Source organism: Argopecten irradians, chromosome 8, assembly GCF_041381155.1.
Source record: "Argopecten irradians isolate NY chromosome 8, Ai_NY, whole genome shotgun sequence".
Taxonomy (NCBI): Eukaryota; Metazoa; Mollusca; class Bivalvia; order Pectinida; family Pectinidae; genus Argopecten; species Argopecten irradians.
Window position 1 is genome coordinate 1,354,106 of NC_091141.1, and position 17,167 is coordinate 1,371,272.

At 36.2% G+C, this 17,167-nt stretch overlaps 3 protein-coding genes across 5 annotated transcripts in view; 1 reads left to right on the forward strand and 2 right to left on the reverse strand.

Moving 5' to 3' along the window:
* Nucleotides 1-15,901, forward strand: LOC138329061 (sulfotransferase 1B1-like). Of its 3 annotated transcripts, none has more exons than XM_069275783.1 (7): nucleotides 1-1,766; nucleotides 10,246-10,288; nucleotides 11,841-12,041; nucleotides 12,681-12,998; nucleotides 13,771-13,874; nucleotides 14,276-14,456; nucleotides 14,664-15,901. In XM_069275783.1, exons 2-7 carry the CDS (start codon nucleotides 10,261-10,263, stop codon nucleotides 14,774-14,776), a joined length of 945 nt encoding a protein of 314 aa, XP_069131884.1. In that variant the 5' UTR covers nucleotides 1-1,766; nucleotides 10,246-10,260; the 3' UTR covers nucleotides 14,777-15,901. The 3 variants fall into 3 exon arrangements, with proteins under 3 accessions (XP_069131884.1, XP_069131886.1, XP_069131883.1); XM_069275785.1 differs by having other exon boundaries at nucleotides 2-1,761; XM_069275782.1 differs by lacking the exon at nucleotides 1-1,766 and having other exon boundaries at nucleotides 9,444-10,288.
* Nucleotides 4,982-8,278, reverse strand: LOC138329060 (uncharacterized). Its single transcript, XM_069275781.1, has 2 exons — nucleotides 7,870-8,278; nucleotides 4,982-5,610 (listed from the first exon to the last, which is right to left on the reverse strand). Exons 1-2 carry the CDS (start codon nucleotides 8,276-8,278, stop codon nucleotides 5,117-5,119), a joined length of 903 nt encoding a protein of 300 aa, XP_069131882.1. The 3' UTR covers nucleotides 4,982-5,116.
* Nucleotides 15,851-17,167, reverse strand: part of LOC138329062 (uncharacterized) — a 15,635-nt gene continuing 14,318 nt past the window's right edge. The window contains exon 4 of the mRNA XM_069275786.1: nucleotides 15,851-16,236. Coding sequence (XP_069131887.1) covers nucleotides 15,971-16,236 — 266 coding nt within the window. The 3' untranslated portion in view covers nucleotides 15,851-15,970. The remainder of the gene's footprint in view (nucleotides 16,237-17,167) is intronic.

A 17,167-nucleotide genomic window follows, 5' to 3' on the forward strand; every position in this document is an offset into this window, starting at 1 on the left:
TATTACATATGGATGATAGCTCCAATACAGGCGGTTTGTTTAAAAATTAAACCCCTAGTAATGGATTTTATACCCTAGCAACCGAAATCCAACCTTCATTCCGACCACAGAAAACATACTTTTCAATAGTAAATTTCTTGAAAACGCAACCAAATTTGGCATTGAACATCATATCAATGCTATGGCATATATCTGTGCTAGTAACAATATTTTTTTAAAAATAATCATTTGATATATTCTGTTATTCATAACTTTTAAAATTGATTTTATCAAGTTTTTTTCCCTATATTTCATATATACTTTGCCAAAATATTAAAAATTAGGTGCAATTTACAAATATATATTGCATATGGATGATAGCCCCATTACAGACGATTTATTAAGAAAATTATTTAAATGAACACATCTAGCAACTGATTTTATACCTTAGCTACCGAAAACCAACCTTCATTTCGACCATACAAACAGACTTTTTGAAAGTCAATCCATTGGAAACGCAACCATAGTTGGTATTGAACATCATGCCAATGACATGGCCTATATATTTGATAATAACTATAAAATGACAATCGTAGTTATCCATTTACATGTTTAGCGTAAGCTAAGTAAGGAGCTGATTTTAATCAGATTTATCTTCTACCACAATAGGCGGGTGTTATTCAACTACTTTTTCCTTGGTGCTCGTCATTATTTATCAGGGTTGTTACCAGGCGATGACCGGTGATCCGTCCTTACAACTCTGACTTTGTTATAGAACAAAATACAAAAGGAACTAACAAAGCATTTAATTAATTTATTCTACAAGCAGAAATGTTCTTTGAAGGTGTGAGTCTTGGTAGTCTGAGAAACCCTAGTTTAATCTTACAATGCAAGTTAAAAAGTATATATCTGAGATTAAAAAAAAAAACAAAAAAAATTCAAAATTCGTTTCTGAGACAACTCCTTGCGTTTCTAAGGACGGCAATCGCCATTTTATTTTTACTCTGCTTGGATACAAAACCGGGTACCGACCCCTATATAAAGCGCGTGAACCACACACGTGCAATCAGTCGAACGCTCGCTGAAATATGGATGCATGTATGTTCACTCATTTTCGAAAATGGTTCGATACATCGTTTGTTGCTGTATTTTATACAGTGTATGATCAAAACAATTTGCAGCTTAAAAATAATGTACTTGGAGATTCATGACACAAGTAAATTCAACAACTTTTTTACAAAACAAACAAGAGAAATGTACATACTTTACATTGATGCAAACACCAACACAAGACAAGAAGCTGTATCGTATTGATAAGACGGTTTATCGATCTTTATCAGTAATATACATCACATACTAGTTCTATAACTAATCCAATATGTTTTCTATCACAAATTGCGATATATCAGGTAGTTAAAATATTATATATCAAAGAGGAAAAGCGCACTTATAAAGTTACATACCAACCCTATTACGTAACTGGAAAGTAACATGTTGTACGGTCCCATTTAAAGTTAATGTGAAATCTACAACTCCAGTGAAAAATAATGCCGGAGCCTGGTCAATCAGTCAGAAGAGTACAAGATGTTGAAAGGTAATCGTGAGGTATGTGCAAATGACATATAGCGACATTGAACTCAAGGAAACGCTACCGTGCATAATCGTTTATGATTTCATCGGTGCAGTTTAATTCATATCACGATTTGGTATCAAGAATAACTTGATTTAGCTGATTGGGTAGGACGTATTTTGTCACAGTATCTTCAATTCCTATCAAAGAAGGTAAGGTAAGAATTAGTGATATATTTTTTTCAATAGCCCTGATTCAAAGGTCTTTGAAGTTAACGTAAGAAAATAAATCAACGAGATTCAGAAAACTACTAAAGTATGTAAAATGTAAAGTTATAAAACACTTGAAAATTGAAATATCGGCTGATCACTTTTAAAGGTAAACAATTATAATTTCTGTTTATTAAGCCACCTTTCACCATTTTGATTACTTGTACTTTTTATAAGATTGATTTCTTTTGAAAATATCTTTCGTTGCCTTGTATCAACAAGTTTGGTTTCTATCCTTTTGATGGCCGTTTTAGTACTCGTTTTTGTTGTCTAGTACCATCCTTCTTGTTTGACATTTTTGAAAGTATGGTATGCATTTCTGTATTGAAAATCTCTGTGCCTCCTCTTTACACCACAGAAATGACAGGTTGGTCGCACAATAAGGTGTTGTTATCGATTATTTGCTGCCATTATACATAATAGGAGTAACATTCGATAGCGACATATTTGTATCATCTAGTTTGGTCCACGAATTGACATCGTCATAGTAACACTGATTTATAATACAAAATAGGGTAAATGATGAAAAGCTTGATGACTCCTTCGAAATTATTCATGTCATTTTAAATTGTTTTTGAAAAACATTTATAAAAGTTAACAAACATTATTAAACAATTAGTTAAATCACAAAGCTATCACTACCTGAGGGGACTAGTCACTGATACATACAAGTATTAAGAACTAAAACGTTATACGTTTAGTGGAAGCGACTGAAATCAAAATGCAAAGAAAAATTTAAAACTAAACGATATTCATGTTAAATACAGCTTTGAGTGAGAAGTATAAAGCAGTTAGCGATTAAAGAGATGCCACGACGATTGCAGTTTCGAAAAGTGCGGTTGCAACGGTCGCAATATTAATAACAATTCAACCATGTGACTTTAAATCAGTATAAAGGTGAATGAATTGATGTCGACAATGTTATTTTCATCTTTGAAAGTTTAGTTGTGGAAATGTAGGTATCCGGTTTCAATGGATGAATATGAAACTTATTAATAGTACAGTCGTCATGTTGCAAAGCAGAAAGTTGATAAAACGAACTTTCTGCCTTACAAAGCAATAAATAAAAACTAAAGTCGTTCAGGTTTGGGTGATAATGTAGCCAAGGTTTATTACTGTATCATCGTATTATGTAATGTTACATAATTATAGATCGATGATATAATCATGACACAATATTGCAAAATATTATTGCATAACATATTTTTTATAATTATGATTACAGTAAGTGGAAGAACCACATGTAATAAACCAGGTAGTAATTTGTCCGTCTAGGGACTGACTAACCTCGACTAATTAAGGACTAAACTAAGTAATCTATTCTAAGCTATTCTACACATATAAAGGTACAAAGTTTAACACAACCTACACAATTAACGTAAATACCGGGCGGGAAGGGAAGGGAGAATTTTTGTTGAATTTCACTGCGAACAAGCGCGATCTGTTCTGCACGGCCGAAAATTTGAAAGTGACGCTTTGCTTTGAATTTTCTTTATACATATCAGAGGTTGGAGCAAGTTTTAAAACGATTGGATGCTACCTACCCTATCGTAGAGTTGTTGTGTCCCAGGGGAAATCACAACACGCTCTCCATTTGTTTACATATCTACGACGCATGGAAAAGTCCGAGAGACTCGAACGACAGTAAACCACGTTAACGAGACCTTGCGAGACTTGGTAAAACATTGTTAATAAACACTAATTTCGTTAAAAAGGAAATATCTAGAAAGTGTGTACATGTAAAGCGAATTCCTAAACTGTAATCTAAATTTAAAAAGGGGGGCATGTACAACGAAAGATAATAAAATGAGGAGTCGCACCAAACCGGAAGTTACACCACACAGACGTAAATATACACAGACGCGACACACGTGTGTAAGTACAGTACACTGCCGAAGAACAAGTGTGGTGTGTAGCGCGACAGGTATTGCATGTAATATTGTATACATATTACAAATGATTCTTCCGCCTACAATTAATAAAATATTATCTAGATAATACATACATTAATAGTACAGTCGTCATGTTGCAAAGCAGAAAGTTGATAAAACGAACTTTCTGCCTTACAAAGCAATAAATAAAAACTAAAGTCGTTCAGGTTTGGGTGATAATGTAGCCAAGGTTTATTACTGTATCATCGTATTATGTAATGTTACATAATTATAGATCGATGATATAATCATGACACAATATTGCAAAATATTATTGCATAACATATTTTTTATGATTATGATTACAGTAAGTGGAAGAACCACATGTAATAAACCAGGTAGTAATTTGTCCAAACACCCAAACCTGAGTTGGTAAGTATATAAAGTAAAATTACATATTTGTATAAAGTAGTTTAAAAAAAAAAAAAAAAAAAAAAAAAAAAGGTTCAAAAAAGGTTCAAAGGAGAGTAGGCACAGTGACCATTAATGAATTCAGTCTGTACTGCCTGTTACTGCAACGATAAGACACATATAATTACAGGTCCATGGTATATACGTACACATATCCATCACGATATATCATACACAGTTCCACATGGTATAACACAAAATAAATCCAAAGTCAATCCATGAAACAATATGAAGTTCAATGATATAACCAGCAGCACGGGAAGTCGACACCATAAATAATCACTGATTAACATTATGTTCTCCTGAACTCGGTTTAAGAGGTCCATTGATGTCCATGTACTGTCTGTGATCGAACAGACCACGCACTGTTCAGAATGTTTGTACAAATATATTTGAGTCACTGTTATTACATGCACACTACAGAGATGGGTCTTCATGGCTGACCACAGACATATTTAAAAATTCAGAATTTTTTCTTTATAGCTTCCCCAAGTGAAGTACTGAGGTGTTGACGATATGCGAGAGACGTGTCTATGTATTTCTTATATGCATCACTACGCCAATCCCCTTGCGCTTGAATGATTTCATGTGGTAAGCCACACTCAAGTGCAAAGGATGCTCCACCCCGCCTAAAGCTATGCCCAGAGTATTTTGAATGATCTATCCTGAGATGTCCAAGGCACTCTCGAAGACGAGAGAGGAAAATATCATAGCTAAGCAACCTACATCCCCCTGGAGTAGGGAACATAAAGACCGGTATCTTTAAGTTTTTTGAGGGACACAGCCTGAACAGCAAAAGGAGGGCTTGGGTGGGGCAGAGGGGAGAGGAAAGAATTAATGGTAAAGGTACAGAGAGTGACCTCTCTCTAAACTGAATAGTTTTTGACCAATGCACATGTAGGATCACTCCATTAGGACTAAAGGACACATTATGACGACTTAGATGTATGTTAGGATTAAAATCCTTCAAGGAGGGGGGGGAAAAGGTTAGACTTCCTGAAGAAGGAGAAGAAGGCAACCAAGCAAGCAGCCCAAAAGCAAATATCACGAGGGGACTTAATATCAAGCTGGGGTAAGATTTGCATTAAAATAATGGGAGTAATCGGAAGTTTCTGGCAGGATGAGTCCCCCAACAATCTACGTGCTCCCTTTAGTACTCTACTTATATGGAAATTGTCAACAGGATTAGTTAACCCGACCTCAAGATGTAAAAGCCTTACAACCGACAGGTAATTTCTTATTGAGGAAAACTGTAACCTCATAGATAGGAAGGCAATGTACCGCCCTAAATTGATATAAGATATTGGGATAGGTTTTATACTATGATCACAACAAAATTTTAGATAGGTATCTAGGTAGGTATGGTATGTTCGTCTGGTTGATGGCGCCAAAGCATTCGCACGTAACAGGGACACTTGATCATCCAGCAACCGCATATTTCGGGCCGTGCCTAGATAAAAGAAGGGAAAGAGACCTAATAGACATATGGTACAACAGAGAAAATAAAGGGGTTGGCATTTGGAGCGTTGAGACAAATGAAGTGTATGCCTTGCCCTCATGCAAACGGGACACACAATCTGCTAAGCAATTATGCTTACCTTTGATATGTTTGGAAGATAAATGAAAGTTAAATCTGGCTGACAACCAGAAGAGGTATCTTAGAAAAATGCATAACTGTAGAATTGCGAGACGTACATTTGTTTATACTAGATACTGTGACCATATTGTCAGAGAAGACAATAATACGCTTATTTGCCCAGGCCGGAGCCCAATAGTGTGCTGCGAGGCATACAGCTAGAACTTCCTTTTCATTTATGTGCATATGTAACGCAGTAGGAATGTCAGCGGACCAGTTTGTATAAAACCAGTCATTACCCCAATGACCACCCGCCCCTTCATTACAAGCATCTGTGTATACACTTGTAACAGCTCGTTTCTCTAAGAGGAGGGATTTGCCATTAAAGGTTTGAAAGCAGGTATGCCACCAGGCTAAGTCCCGGAGGACTTCCGCATTAAACCGGAGTTTATGGGAATCTTTTTTTCAGGGAAGACATAGCATTGATCAGTCTGCGAAGGAAGACTCTCCCGCCATATACTACTGACGACGCCAAGTTTAGTTTCCCTATTAAAGATTGTAGTTGCTTTTTGCTAGCACGACAGCGAGGAGCTGAAATTGTCTAGCTCATATTTTAGTGCGTGTAACTTCTCGTCAGGAAGTCTGAGATGCATTCCGAGGGAATCTATCTCGATACCTAAGAAGGTCAGTTTGTGTGTTGGATCCACAACTTTATTCCAGCTAATCATAAACCCTAGCCTTCGTAAGAGGCAAATTAGGGTGTTAAGGCTTTGGATGCATTGAGCCTTAGAAGACTCGCAAATAAAGAAATCATCTAGATATGCTACTATGTTACTAAAACCCTTACGATTCATAATCCGAACCACTGCCTGAGAAAGTCTATGGAAAATACTAGGTGCTAAACGAGAGCCAAATGGTAATTTTTTATCAATGAAGTAACGAATTCCGTCTTTAAATTCCCAATGAATCCCCGTTACTGTTTGACTGCTGTCACTGATAGGGACAACACGATATGCACTTTTGAGATCTACTTTGGCCATGTAACAATTAGGGGATACTAGTCTCGCAGCAGAGTCAACCGTGCTGTACTTATGTTTAGGAATGTTTTCAGCGTAATCATTCACTGCTAATCCCTCAGGTCTACTACAGTCATGTATCAGTCGTACACCTCCGTCAGGCTTTGGTATGACACCCCTAAAGGACTGACTATCTTGGGTGTAAAGGGCACTTTCACATAATTACCGTTCTCAATTTCGGTCAAAACTTGCTCTGTTGCTTTCTGATATAAAGGACTTGAGGGTCTAGCTGATGGGTGATTTTTTAGATAAGCTCTGGCAGGACTAGATACAGGATCAATAATATCAAAACCATTCCTAATTCCATTTAAGATGTAAGACTTGTCAAAATCATTGCCTAATTCATTCTCCCAGGCCGTTATGTTCAAACAAGCAGAGGGCTTAGGTTGCTTAGCTACACCTAGTTTTTTTAAACTATGGTTTCCTCTAGCATGAGACGCAAAACATGCTGGTATTGAACAAACATGCTCGTATCGACACTGCTGTGCCTGACACCCCCCTTTAGAATTGAATCTTTTGCATATTTCCTTCCCTTGGGGTGTAAAATTAGCAAATTTCTGTTGAGTACCGGGGGCCAAAGGTTTTTTCCTCTGTTTTGCAGACTGAGAATTTGATGACTGATATGGTCTGAGGCGCAAAAATTCGTCCGATAGGTGAGAGACAGCTGTACCCCAACGGAACTTGTGGACATGTTGGAGACGTCTGTATTCCCTATCATATAGGAAGACAGATATCATATCATGTGTTGATATTAAACGATATATCCTAGAAGTGTGTGATAGGTAATCAAAAATGTGGTCTTTGGACAGAGTACCATCCTGTACAAGTTTATGTAATATAGCCAAATTAGCATTGGACCATTGTGACAAAGAGATATTTTCTAATTTAGGTTTTTGGGGCCCAGCTTTATAAATAAATTGAAAGACCTCATTTTCAGACACAATTTTCTCAGTCTGCATACCCCCATTAACAAAATCTGTGATATCTAAATAGTTATTATCACGGGCCTGCCCGAGTGATTTTAAATGTACCTGAGGGTCCTGCCATGAAAACCCACCTTGCAGTGTTTCATCAGTATTTTCACGGCATCCAGCTGTTGTCTGTTGACCTCTCTGCAGGTTGTTCAACACTTCCCTGATCAGTAAGTCTTCATCCTGGGAATTCTCATCAGTTGTAGCCGATTCCTGAATCTGGGATGTGGAGCCGCCTGTGGCTCCTTCTGCTCTACGCTGTACTGCCTCTACCGGATCCGTCGAAAAAGTTTGTTTCACAGCTTTGACAATGAGTTTGACCTGGCCTACAGGGATCTTGGACTTGGCCAGGTCCTCAGAAGTGAGGCAAGATAGGGCCTCCATTGAACAAAATCCCAAATTGAACAGTAAATTTAGTGAATCCTCAGTTATTTTTTTCTGTGTTGCCCAGATCTCCACTTTTTTCATTTCCGCGTTCAAATCAGAGGAATCCATGATTAGTATTTTTTTTCCAAAATCAGGCCGAATTAAAGTTGAATGTTCTTTTTCTTATAAAATTGACTGATAATGTTCCAAAATTAAAATTGACCACAAAAGTAACAGCCGTCACAAAAGGCCGCACAGTCCAGCTGAATGGCAAACAATGCCTGCTCTACGGATGTTGCCGTTTTCATGATGCTCTCCAACCTCTGAATCATGTATGTGTCCAAGGAAACGTCATTTGGAATTTTAAAGAATGAACGTATTTCCTTTTCTGGCATTTTTAAGTTTTCAAATTTTGATCGTCTTTGATAAAATGATCCAAATACAGCAAGAATATTGAATAGCAAGAATATTGAATGCTTAGATCGTCTGTGATAAAATGTTCCAAAATATAGCAAGAATATTGAGGCCGAATGTACCAAAACCAGCAAGAATTTTTGTTGAATTTCACTGCGAACAAGCGCGATCTGTTCTGCACGGCCGAAAATTTGAAAGTGACGCTTTGCTTTGAATTTTCTTTATACATATCAGAGGTTGGAGCAAGTTTTAAAACGATTGGATGCTACCTACCCTATCGTAGAGTTGTTGTGTCCCAAGGGGAATCACAACACGCTCTCCATTTGTTTACATATCTACGACGCATGGAAAAGTCCGAGAGACTCGAACGACAGTAAACCACGTTAACGAGACCTTGCGAGACTTGGTAAAACATTGTTAATAAACACTAATTTCGTTAAAAAGGAAATATCTAGAAAGTGTGTACATGTAAAGCGAATTCCTAAACTGTAATCTAAATTTAAAAAGGGGGGCATGTACAACGAAAGATAATAAAATGAGGAGTCGCACCAAACCGGAAGTTACACCACACAGACGTAAATATACACAGACGCGACACACGTGTGTAAGTACAGTACACTGCCGAAGAACAAGTGTGGTGTGTAGCGCGACAGGTATTGCATGTAATATTGTATACATATTACAAATGATTCTTCCGCCTACAATTAATAAAATATTATCTAGATAATACATACTAATAATATGATAAGTATAAATAAACATATATGTACGTTAGTGGTATGAAGAATGTAAAACTTAACATTGTAATTGTGGAACGGATAAGGAACTTCTTTGGAATGATAAAAATCCTTATGAAACTTTGTAATTGGCGTCTGTTTTCGAGCGTTGGTTGAGATATATGTATATATGCGCTTTACTGTATTGACCTTTCTGTACCTGTCCTTTACATATTGTCGATCAATGTATACGTTGCATGAAGTTAAACTCGATGTAATAACGACGTGTTGTATGATGATTACTAGTTTAATAAGCGAGAGCTATATATAAACTCTCCGTGATTCATTTTCTCCCACTGCCTCACAACCTTTTGTCAGAATCACTTACATCCTTCGATTCTAATGATAGTATGCAAATCATGCCTACTTCGGCATTTAACATATAATCTGGCTTTGATAGATCAGGTAATATGCTAATCATCCGCACAGCCAGTAGATTAAAAAAGATGATCAAACACTTAATATCAAACCAGGAACACTTTAATATCATCTCAGGTAGTAATTACTAAATGTCAATCCGGAATTGTGTCATTTGAAGTATGAGGGGGGATGCATTTCATGGATGTTTAAAGTTTGATCAGATAAGACGTTTTAGTATATGGATGACGATAATGTGACCACTAAAATGTAAAAAATTATGCATTGGTAATTACTTTCGTATTAGCCCACACTCTCAGTAATACGTATGCATTATACAAAAACACGCATAAATCAATCTACATTTTTATTTAAAAATATTTGAATGGTGAAACATTCCGTCGAATGTCATTTAAACAAATTAATTGAAAAGTCACAAGTTTGGAATAATAAAACGATTTATTATATTTTCCTAACTAGAATATTTATAGACAATTTAAATATACTAAACTATGTGTGCTGTATATCAAGGGGAATTTAATGTTTCAGCTTAACATCTTTGCCATGACAGGACAATGCCGCTACCCACCGGGTAAGTGTAACGGTACAGTAGCAGGGATACACAGGGTATGCATATTCTTTACACATTGTAATATACAACGGTTTCGTTTGCATCTGGTGTGTTAACTAAGTCAGAATTACATCATTCCTCGTGTTTATTTATATACTCTATTTAACCATATGTAATAAATACTTACTCATGGTTAACAGTTCTGTGTTATACTCTGACACAAGTATATCATTTGTTATATGACTGTGAGTTTTGCCGTTTTCTGATTGGTCTAGACCGCTCAGTCAGGTCTTGACAAAATGCAATGTCAACCTGAGACCAATGAATACCTGTTCAGAGGTTGACATTGCAAATCCAGTAACCTGGCTATAAATAAACACAGGGAATTCCCTGTCTCTTCCACATTTTAGACCAATCAAAATAGAGCATTGACGATCATCGGACAATAGCTAAATCCAACATGGCAGACAAGAGTGAGGTAGGATTAGGAAAGATATTATAACACATTTTAAATGTAGCTATATGTTCGAAAGTTATATTGTGAAGAATTACAGCAGAATTACATGAACTGAAAGTACCTACTGAGGATACATGGATGAAGATTTTTTTTTTAAATTCCTTGCTTCAAAATTACTCCAAGTGGCAAATTTTGAATCATTGTAACTTGTTATCGTTTCATATAACAAAACAATTATTAACTTTTTGTAGGTTAATACGAGGAATTGTTAAACCCTTGACAGGTGATATTTCCCTCGGCCTTCGGCCTCGGGGAATATCACCTTTCCCAGGTTTAACAGTTCCTCGTATTAACCTACAAAAAGTCAATATTTGTATAATATCGTTCAGGTCTTATTAAAGACACACAGTTTGATAATTGCTATCTGTTTGGTCAAAGACTGCATATGAAAGAAAGCCGTCATAAAAATAAATAAATAATGATAAAAACAGCAACTGGATTTTTGTATACGCTAAGTTGCACCAAAACAAAGATGTATTTCGTGTGCACATGCTTCTGATTACCAGATATCATTTATTTGCCATTAGTATTAAGTTCATTTGGTGTAGAAATTAAAACAGTGGATATTGCAGTGAAAGAGAACGAGTAGGTATTATAGTAAATGAAACATGGAAACAATTGAAATGTGATGACGAAGCTAGTACAAATACAGGTGATTTGATAACTATTGGTAGAGCTATGGTATGATGTTAGCATGAAATAAGACAGACTACATCACATTTCTTCTCTCATCCTGTCGGTGACGAAATAGAGATGACTTTAATGTTAAACTTCGAAATACATCTGCCTCAGAAGACACAAAGATACTAAAGTCCCAAAATTGACAGGCTCCAAGTGTGTATGGAATCGTAAATTTTTCCATGGTTCGTTGTTTGCATTCATACATTATGTACATTCGTTTGTGGGGAATTTCAAGTTAAGGAATGTCCTTAAGTTAGGCATCGTTGGGAACCAACGAGTCACCTCAAACGATAGAGCTGGGACTCGTTCGGAACCATTAGTAAACACACTAACACGCAAACTCGTGAGATATCCCAGATCTGTGTATACTTTTAGTAAGCCTCCCGGAAGTAGATATCGAGAGGATACCTATCCCAAGTGGAGGTTCCCGGGATTTCGTCTGCCGGAAAGGTGTTTATGTGGCAGCCGACGCAATCAGCTCAGGTCTAGTACCAGACTGGAGAGACAATGTAACAGCCATTGAGGCATTGGGGTATCGAAAGGATGACGTGTTTATCTGTGCGTACCCTAAAGCAGGTAATGATGCAATTTCATTCAATAATTAAGATAGAAAATTGTATATTTGTGCTCAATTCTAATTCTCTGCAACGTTTTAACTTTTGATCACTCCCCCTGTATAGCTTTGCGTAATACAAACTTTATCAAATCACTATAAATCGTTGGCGTCTTTTATTTGTAATCCATAATAAACGCAAAAATATTTTTACTGTAAGCCATTTTGAAGAGTTGGGTGTAATTTTGAGACAACAATCCTGTGTTTAGTGCGTCAATTTACCGTCTTTTAGTATTTCAATTTTCATTAATCTGAAAGCTGAAGGTCACTTTATATATTCTTATTCTGAACATTACTATAGAAACATAAACTGATACCGCTTTATGTTAGTTTGTCTTTTGTTTATAACAATTAGTTGAAGTTAACAGCTTTATTCACGGATTCAAACAATATTCCTTTATATATCAAGATCTATGTTATTTTCATATCAGATATTACGTTTTATTCAAAAACCTGGTATGCAATATGATTGCAGTATGTGCATGATCATGTTACGTGAAAGATTACATTAACTCATTGTATAGTCTATGCAAACCTCGGTGCTATCAGATCATGACGTTTTTTCAGTTATAAAGAATGCTTGACCTATTTTTGTAATCCAGGTACTCATTGGTTATGGGAAATAACCACTATGCTATTGAATGGTCGGACTGAATATTCTCCAGTATCCAAAGTAACATCGATGATAGAATTTTCCTCACCAGATGACTTGACCAGTCTGAAGTCACCACGGGTTTTTAATACCCATCTTCCCTATCACCTCCTTCCAACTGAAGCACGACGCAACGGAGGTAGAATAATCTTCATACAGAGAAATCCAAAGGATGTTGCGGTATCATACTTCAATATGCTATCAAAGAAGAGACAGGCCTTCGCCGGGGACTTTAACGATTGGATCCAATTGTTTCTGTTCCATCCAGGTTAGTGTTATATGTAATCGGTATTTAAATTCCTCGGAATAATTTACTTTCGCGTAAATAGCCAACTCTGGATCGATTCTTACCAAGTATGTTTCCTCTCATACAAAGTGAGATATACATGTAATTGTATTTTATTACTTAGATCAAAATATCCGCGGCGTTGCTATTTTCGGAATAGATACACTTTGAACAACAAAGTTCAAACTAGTACAAAATATTACGCGTAGAGGATATTTTCGTGATCATGCGACCTTCGCAAAATTAGTGTAAATTTCCCTCTCGCGCAAATTCCCACATTTACAGTAGAAAGTATATTCTGAAGCTGAAACTGCTGGCCTACAACTGTAGTTTTAATGATTTGTTGGGTGTCTTATGTATTTCATGTTTTATAGCGATTCTCAGTATGTTTCCTGTAGAGATATGCGATTATAGCTTATTACGCAGATGGAACATTTGCATTTTAGTTAATCGATAATCACTTATTCCGGACATAGCTTATCTATGTGCATATTAATTTTTCGATACTAAATCATATCCAACCACACTCGCCGACAAACAGTATTACTGAATTGATCAGTATTGATAAGATTGCATATTGATCAAAACTTAAATGATCAATGTATGAATATGTGTGACTGCAGCATTTGATAATTTCAAAATAACAATCAGAATAATTGTCAGATTTGTTGAACGATTTGGAAGGAGGTGTCAAAATAACAACATTTCTACAAAACAAGTCGAACACTTCATGTTATACTGTTTGTTTCCATAGGCTACCCCAAGAACTGGTTCGAATACACACTTGAATGGGAGCAAGTGATGCGAACAGAGAGACGTTTAAACTTACATATGATCTATTATGAAAATCTGAAAAAGGTAAGTTTAGGTTTTTTTATAACACATCCCTGTTGAAACAGTTATTAAGTTCTACCATGATATATATTTCAATGAAAAGTGTTATACTTTGAAATAGGTTTAATTCCACAGTATTTCAACAATTTATTTTAGCGAATTCAATTTCTGTCGATACTGAAGAAAAATTAACTAAAACATGAATTAAAAAGATAATTCAAAATGTTTTTGCGACCATGTTTATGTAAAGATAAGACACTCTCAAAATTAGGGGTTACGCGCTAATTTTGAAAACATTTTGCTATTGTACAAATTACACAGATTTGAAAACATTCTGATAAATATACTTATATTATTTTCACATCTTTTCCTTTAAATTAAATCATTACTTTCCATAATTATTTGTTTTTGTTAATCACACCAAGAGTCCGATAGAAGAGATTGGTCGATTATCTCGATTCCTGGGCAGTTCAACAGACGGACAGTTTATCAGCGAAGTTGTTAACAGATGTAGCTTTGGCAATCTGAAAAGGGTCAATGGCGAGACGAAAGATCTGTCGAACTTTAATGGGGAGAAATCCATGTTTGACAGCATATTCAGAAAAGGTGAAGGATTACGTATTTAATTATTTTATTATATTTTAATTCATATGTGCATTCATACATAAAAATAAATGTTTTCTTCGAATTTTCTTGAAAATAACTGACAACATATTTTCTATCGCGCCAAACGATGTCTAATAACTATATTTGTTCTTGTAATATTTGCGTTTCGAAATCTGGTGTGAAGATTGTTTTGTGTGTTACTTGCAGGAGAAATTGGAGATTGGAGAAATTGGTTTACAGTAGCGCATAACGAAATCTTTGATAATGTGCTCTTTGATAAAATGAAAAATTCCAGCTTCAGATACCAGTACACCGTCTAATGCAGACGATAATGTGTGTCTATGACTTTCATCGCAGTTCTGAAGGGACGCTTAAAACGTGATATGGGACCTTACCCAGGTTCTACTTACACACTCATTCTACCACAATACATGTGTAGGATTGAACTCCTATGTCATAATGTTAACATTTTCTGACATATATGGAGAATTTAGTGCATTACAATTTGTATATATATGGAGTAGTTGGTATCACAGTCACCTGCCAGATAATGTCCACTATATATATATATATGACCACAGTGTGTGTGTACATAGGCTCTCCGTTACTACATTTTGGTATTGAGACATTTTCTAGCCCGAACCCATGCCAGTGGAGAAAAGCGGTTTTCGTCTAAAACTACTAAAATCGTACTAGTGTGTTTATCTTTTTAGATTCATGATAATTTATATATCATTGCCTTCTTTGAGAGCACTATGGTCTTACAGTGTTGTCGAGGGATAACATAGTACCCGAGCCGGACGCGGACACATCACACGACAACACTATAAGATCATAATGCCCTCAAAAGTAGGCAATAATGTCTTTAGTTTTTAGTACATAACGAAATGGAAAAAATAGACAAACAATTATGTACGATCATCAATAAAAATTTATCTAAACGAGTTCGGCCACGTCCAACGTTTAGAAATGTCATGGTCGGAGGCGTCTAGATACATTTTTCCAGGCAGAAATCTTTGAAAATCCTCATTGCATATTTCGTTGCTTGCTGAGTTCAATTTGTTATTTTGCGCTTTTGTAAATTCGTCAGCATTCAAGTTTCTAAGCCGTGACATTTATGTTTTGCAAAACGTCGTCCGCACACAGTTTGTTTGCCATTGAACAGCGCAGATAGCGACGGTTACGTCATTATCGTCAATATGACGTTAGTCACAAAAAGCGCGCCAAAACATAGTACCGCGCGAAACCATAGCCCCGGGACTATGGCTAAATAGTGCCCAGGGGCTGAGCCGATGAAAACGCGAGAAAAAGTCACGTTTTGTACTAATGCATGATAATACCTAAATTAAATACTAAGGGAATTTTAAAGGTTTCAATTACAAGAGGTAAAGGCATTGTGGACTTATATTTCTTATTTTATTTTTTTCAAAAGAATGCAGAACAATACGTCAGTGTGATATTTTTCTACGCTATCTAAAATATAAACTGTCAAAAGGAGTCGTTGAAACTTGTATTTATACCAAGTCAGCGTTGTAAACATAATCGTATGTTCCAGTTGTAATCTGGAGAGTATTACCTGGAGAGACGTGGTTATCGTTCAGTAGCTCACACGTCTTGGTATCTTGGCGGTAGTTGGCGGCTACACAGGAGGCTGTGGTTTCGCAAACAATGGCACACTCCGATTTACTCCGCACAATGTCTGTGGAAAACGAGGTGACATCCAGTCTAGTGTTGCTTATCACTTGGTACAAACTCTTCTTTTCTGTTAGATCCCTAGGACCTGAAATCGAAATATAAACAGCTGTAGAAAATGTCACTTCCATTTGTATCAACAGAAATATTTGAAACGATAAATAATGGCACATGTTGAATAATCTCTCAATATTAAAATGGTGGAGATTTTCGAGCCATTTATTACGACTCGCTCATTTTTGCACCCAAAATATGTCACTGAAGCGGTGGCCGATAGAAAGCCACCAACGTACTACGTTTTAGTACAGTACCGTTGCAGTGGTATGGCTATCCGAATGGATAACAAATTGAAACAGTTAAAACTCTTTCCTTTCATTGCAGAATCCTTACTTATTTCACGTGTATTGTTAAGCACAGAACACCAAAGAACAAATAATTAGATCGTGAATCACAAGATGATTTTATGCATCTGAAAAACTTTGAAAAACGTTGAAATTTAGGGAAACACGTTTCTTGATATTGTGGGTGGTCCCGGTATTACATCTATAATTTAGTTGTTATTCACTTTGGTGTCTTATCTAAACAAAGTAATCTTAAAAGGACAGCTCTGTTTAAAACGTCCATTAAATTTGGCACATTTATCGGGAACAAACCAGTTAGAGTAGTCGGTATTATTGTTATATGCCAGAAAAGCCCACTGCAGTGAAATGTGTGTGAAATGTGATACTCGCGCGTGCTGTCCGCCATCACACATTGTGGTCGGACGTTTGTATGCCGAACCCTAGCAAGTGACAGAAGAGTCTACAACCGTTTAGAACTACTGAAATCGCTCTTACAGCAGCGTGGTTACTTTATTAGGTGCATATTTGTGTCTGGAAAAAAATGTGTCAATTCCTCAATGGTTATGTATTGCATTCCATTAACCTACGTGACATACGCGGTATGGGTACAGCGTACAGGTGTATATAATGTACATGCTTAATAATTTTGCTATAAGATTTGAAATTTCAACGTTGTCG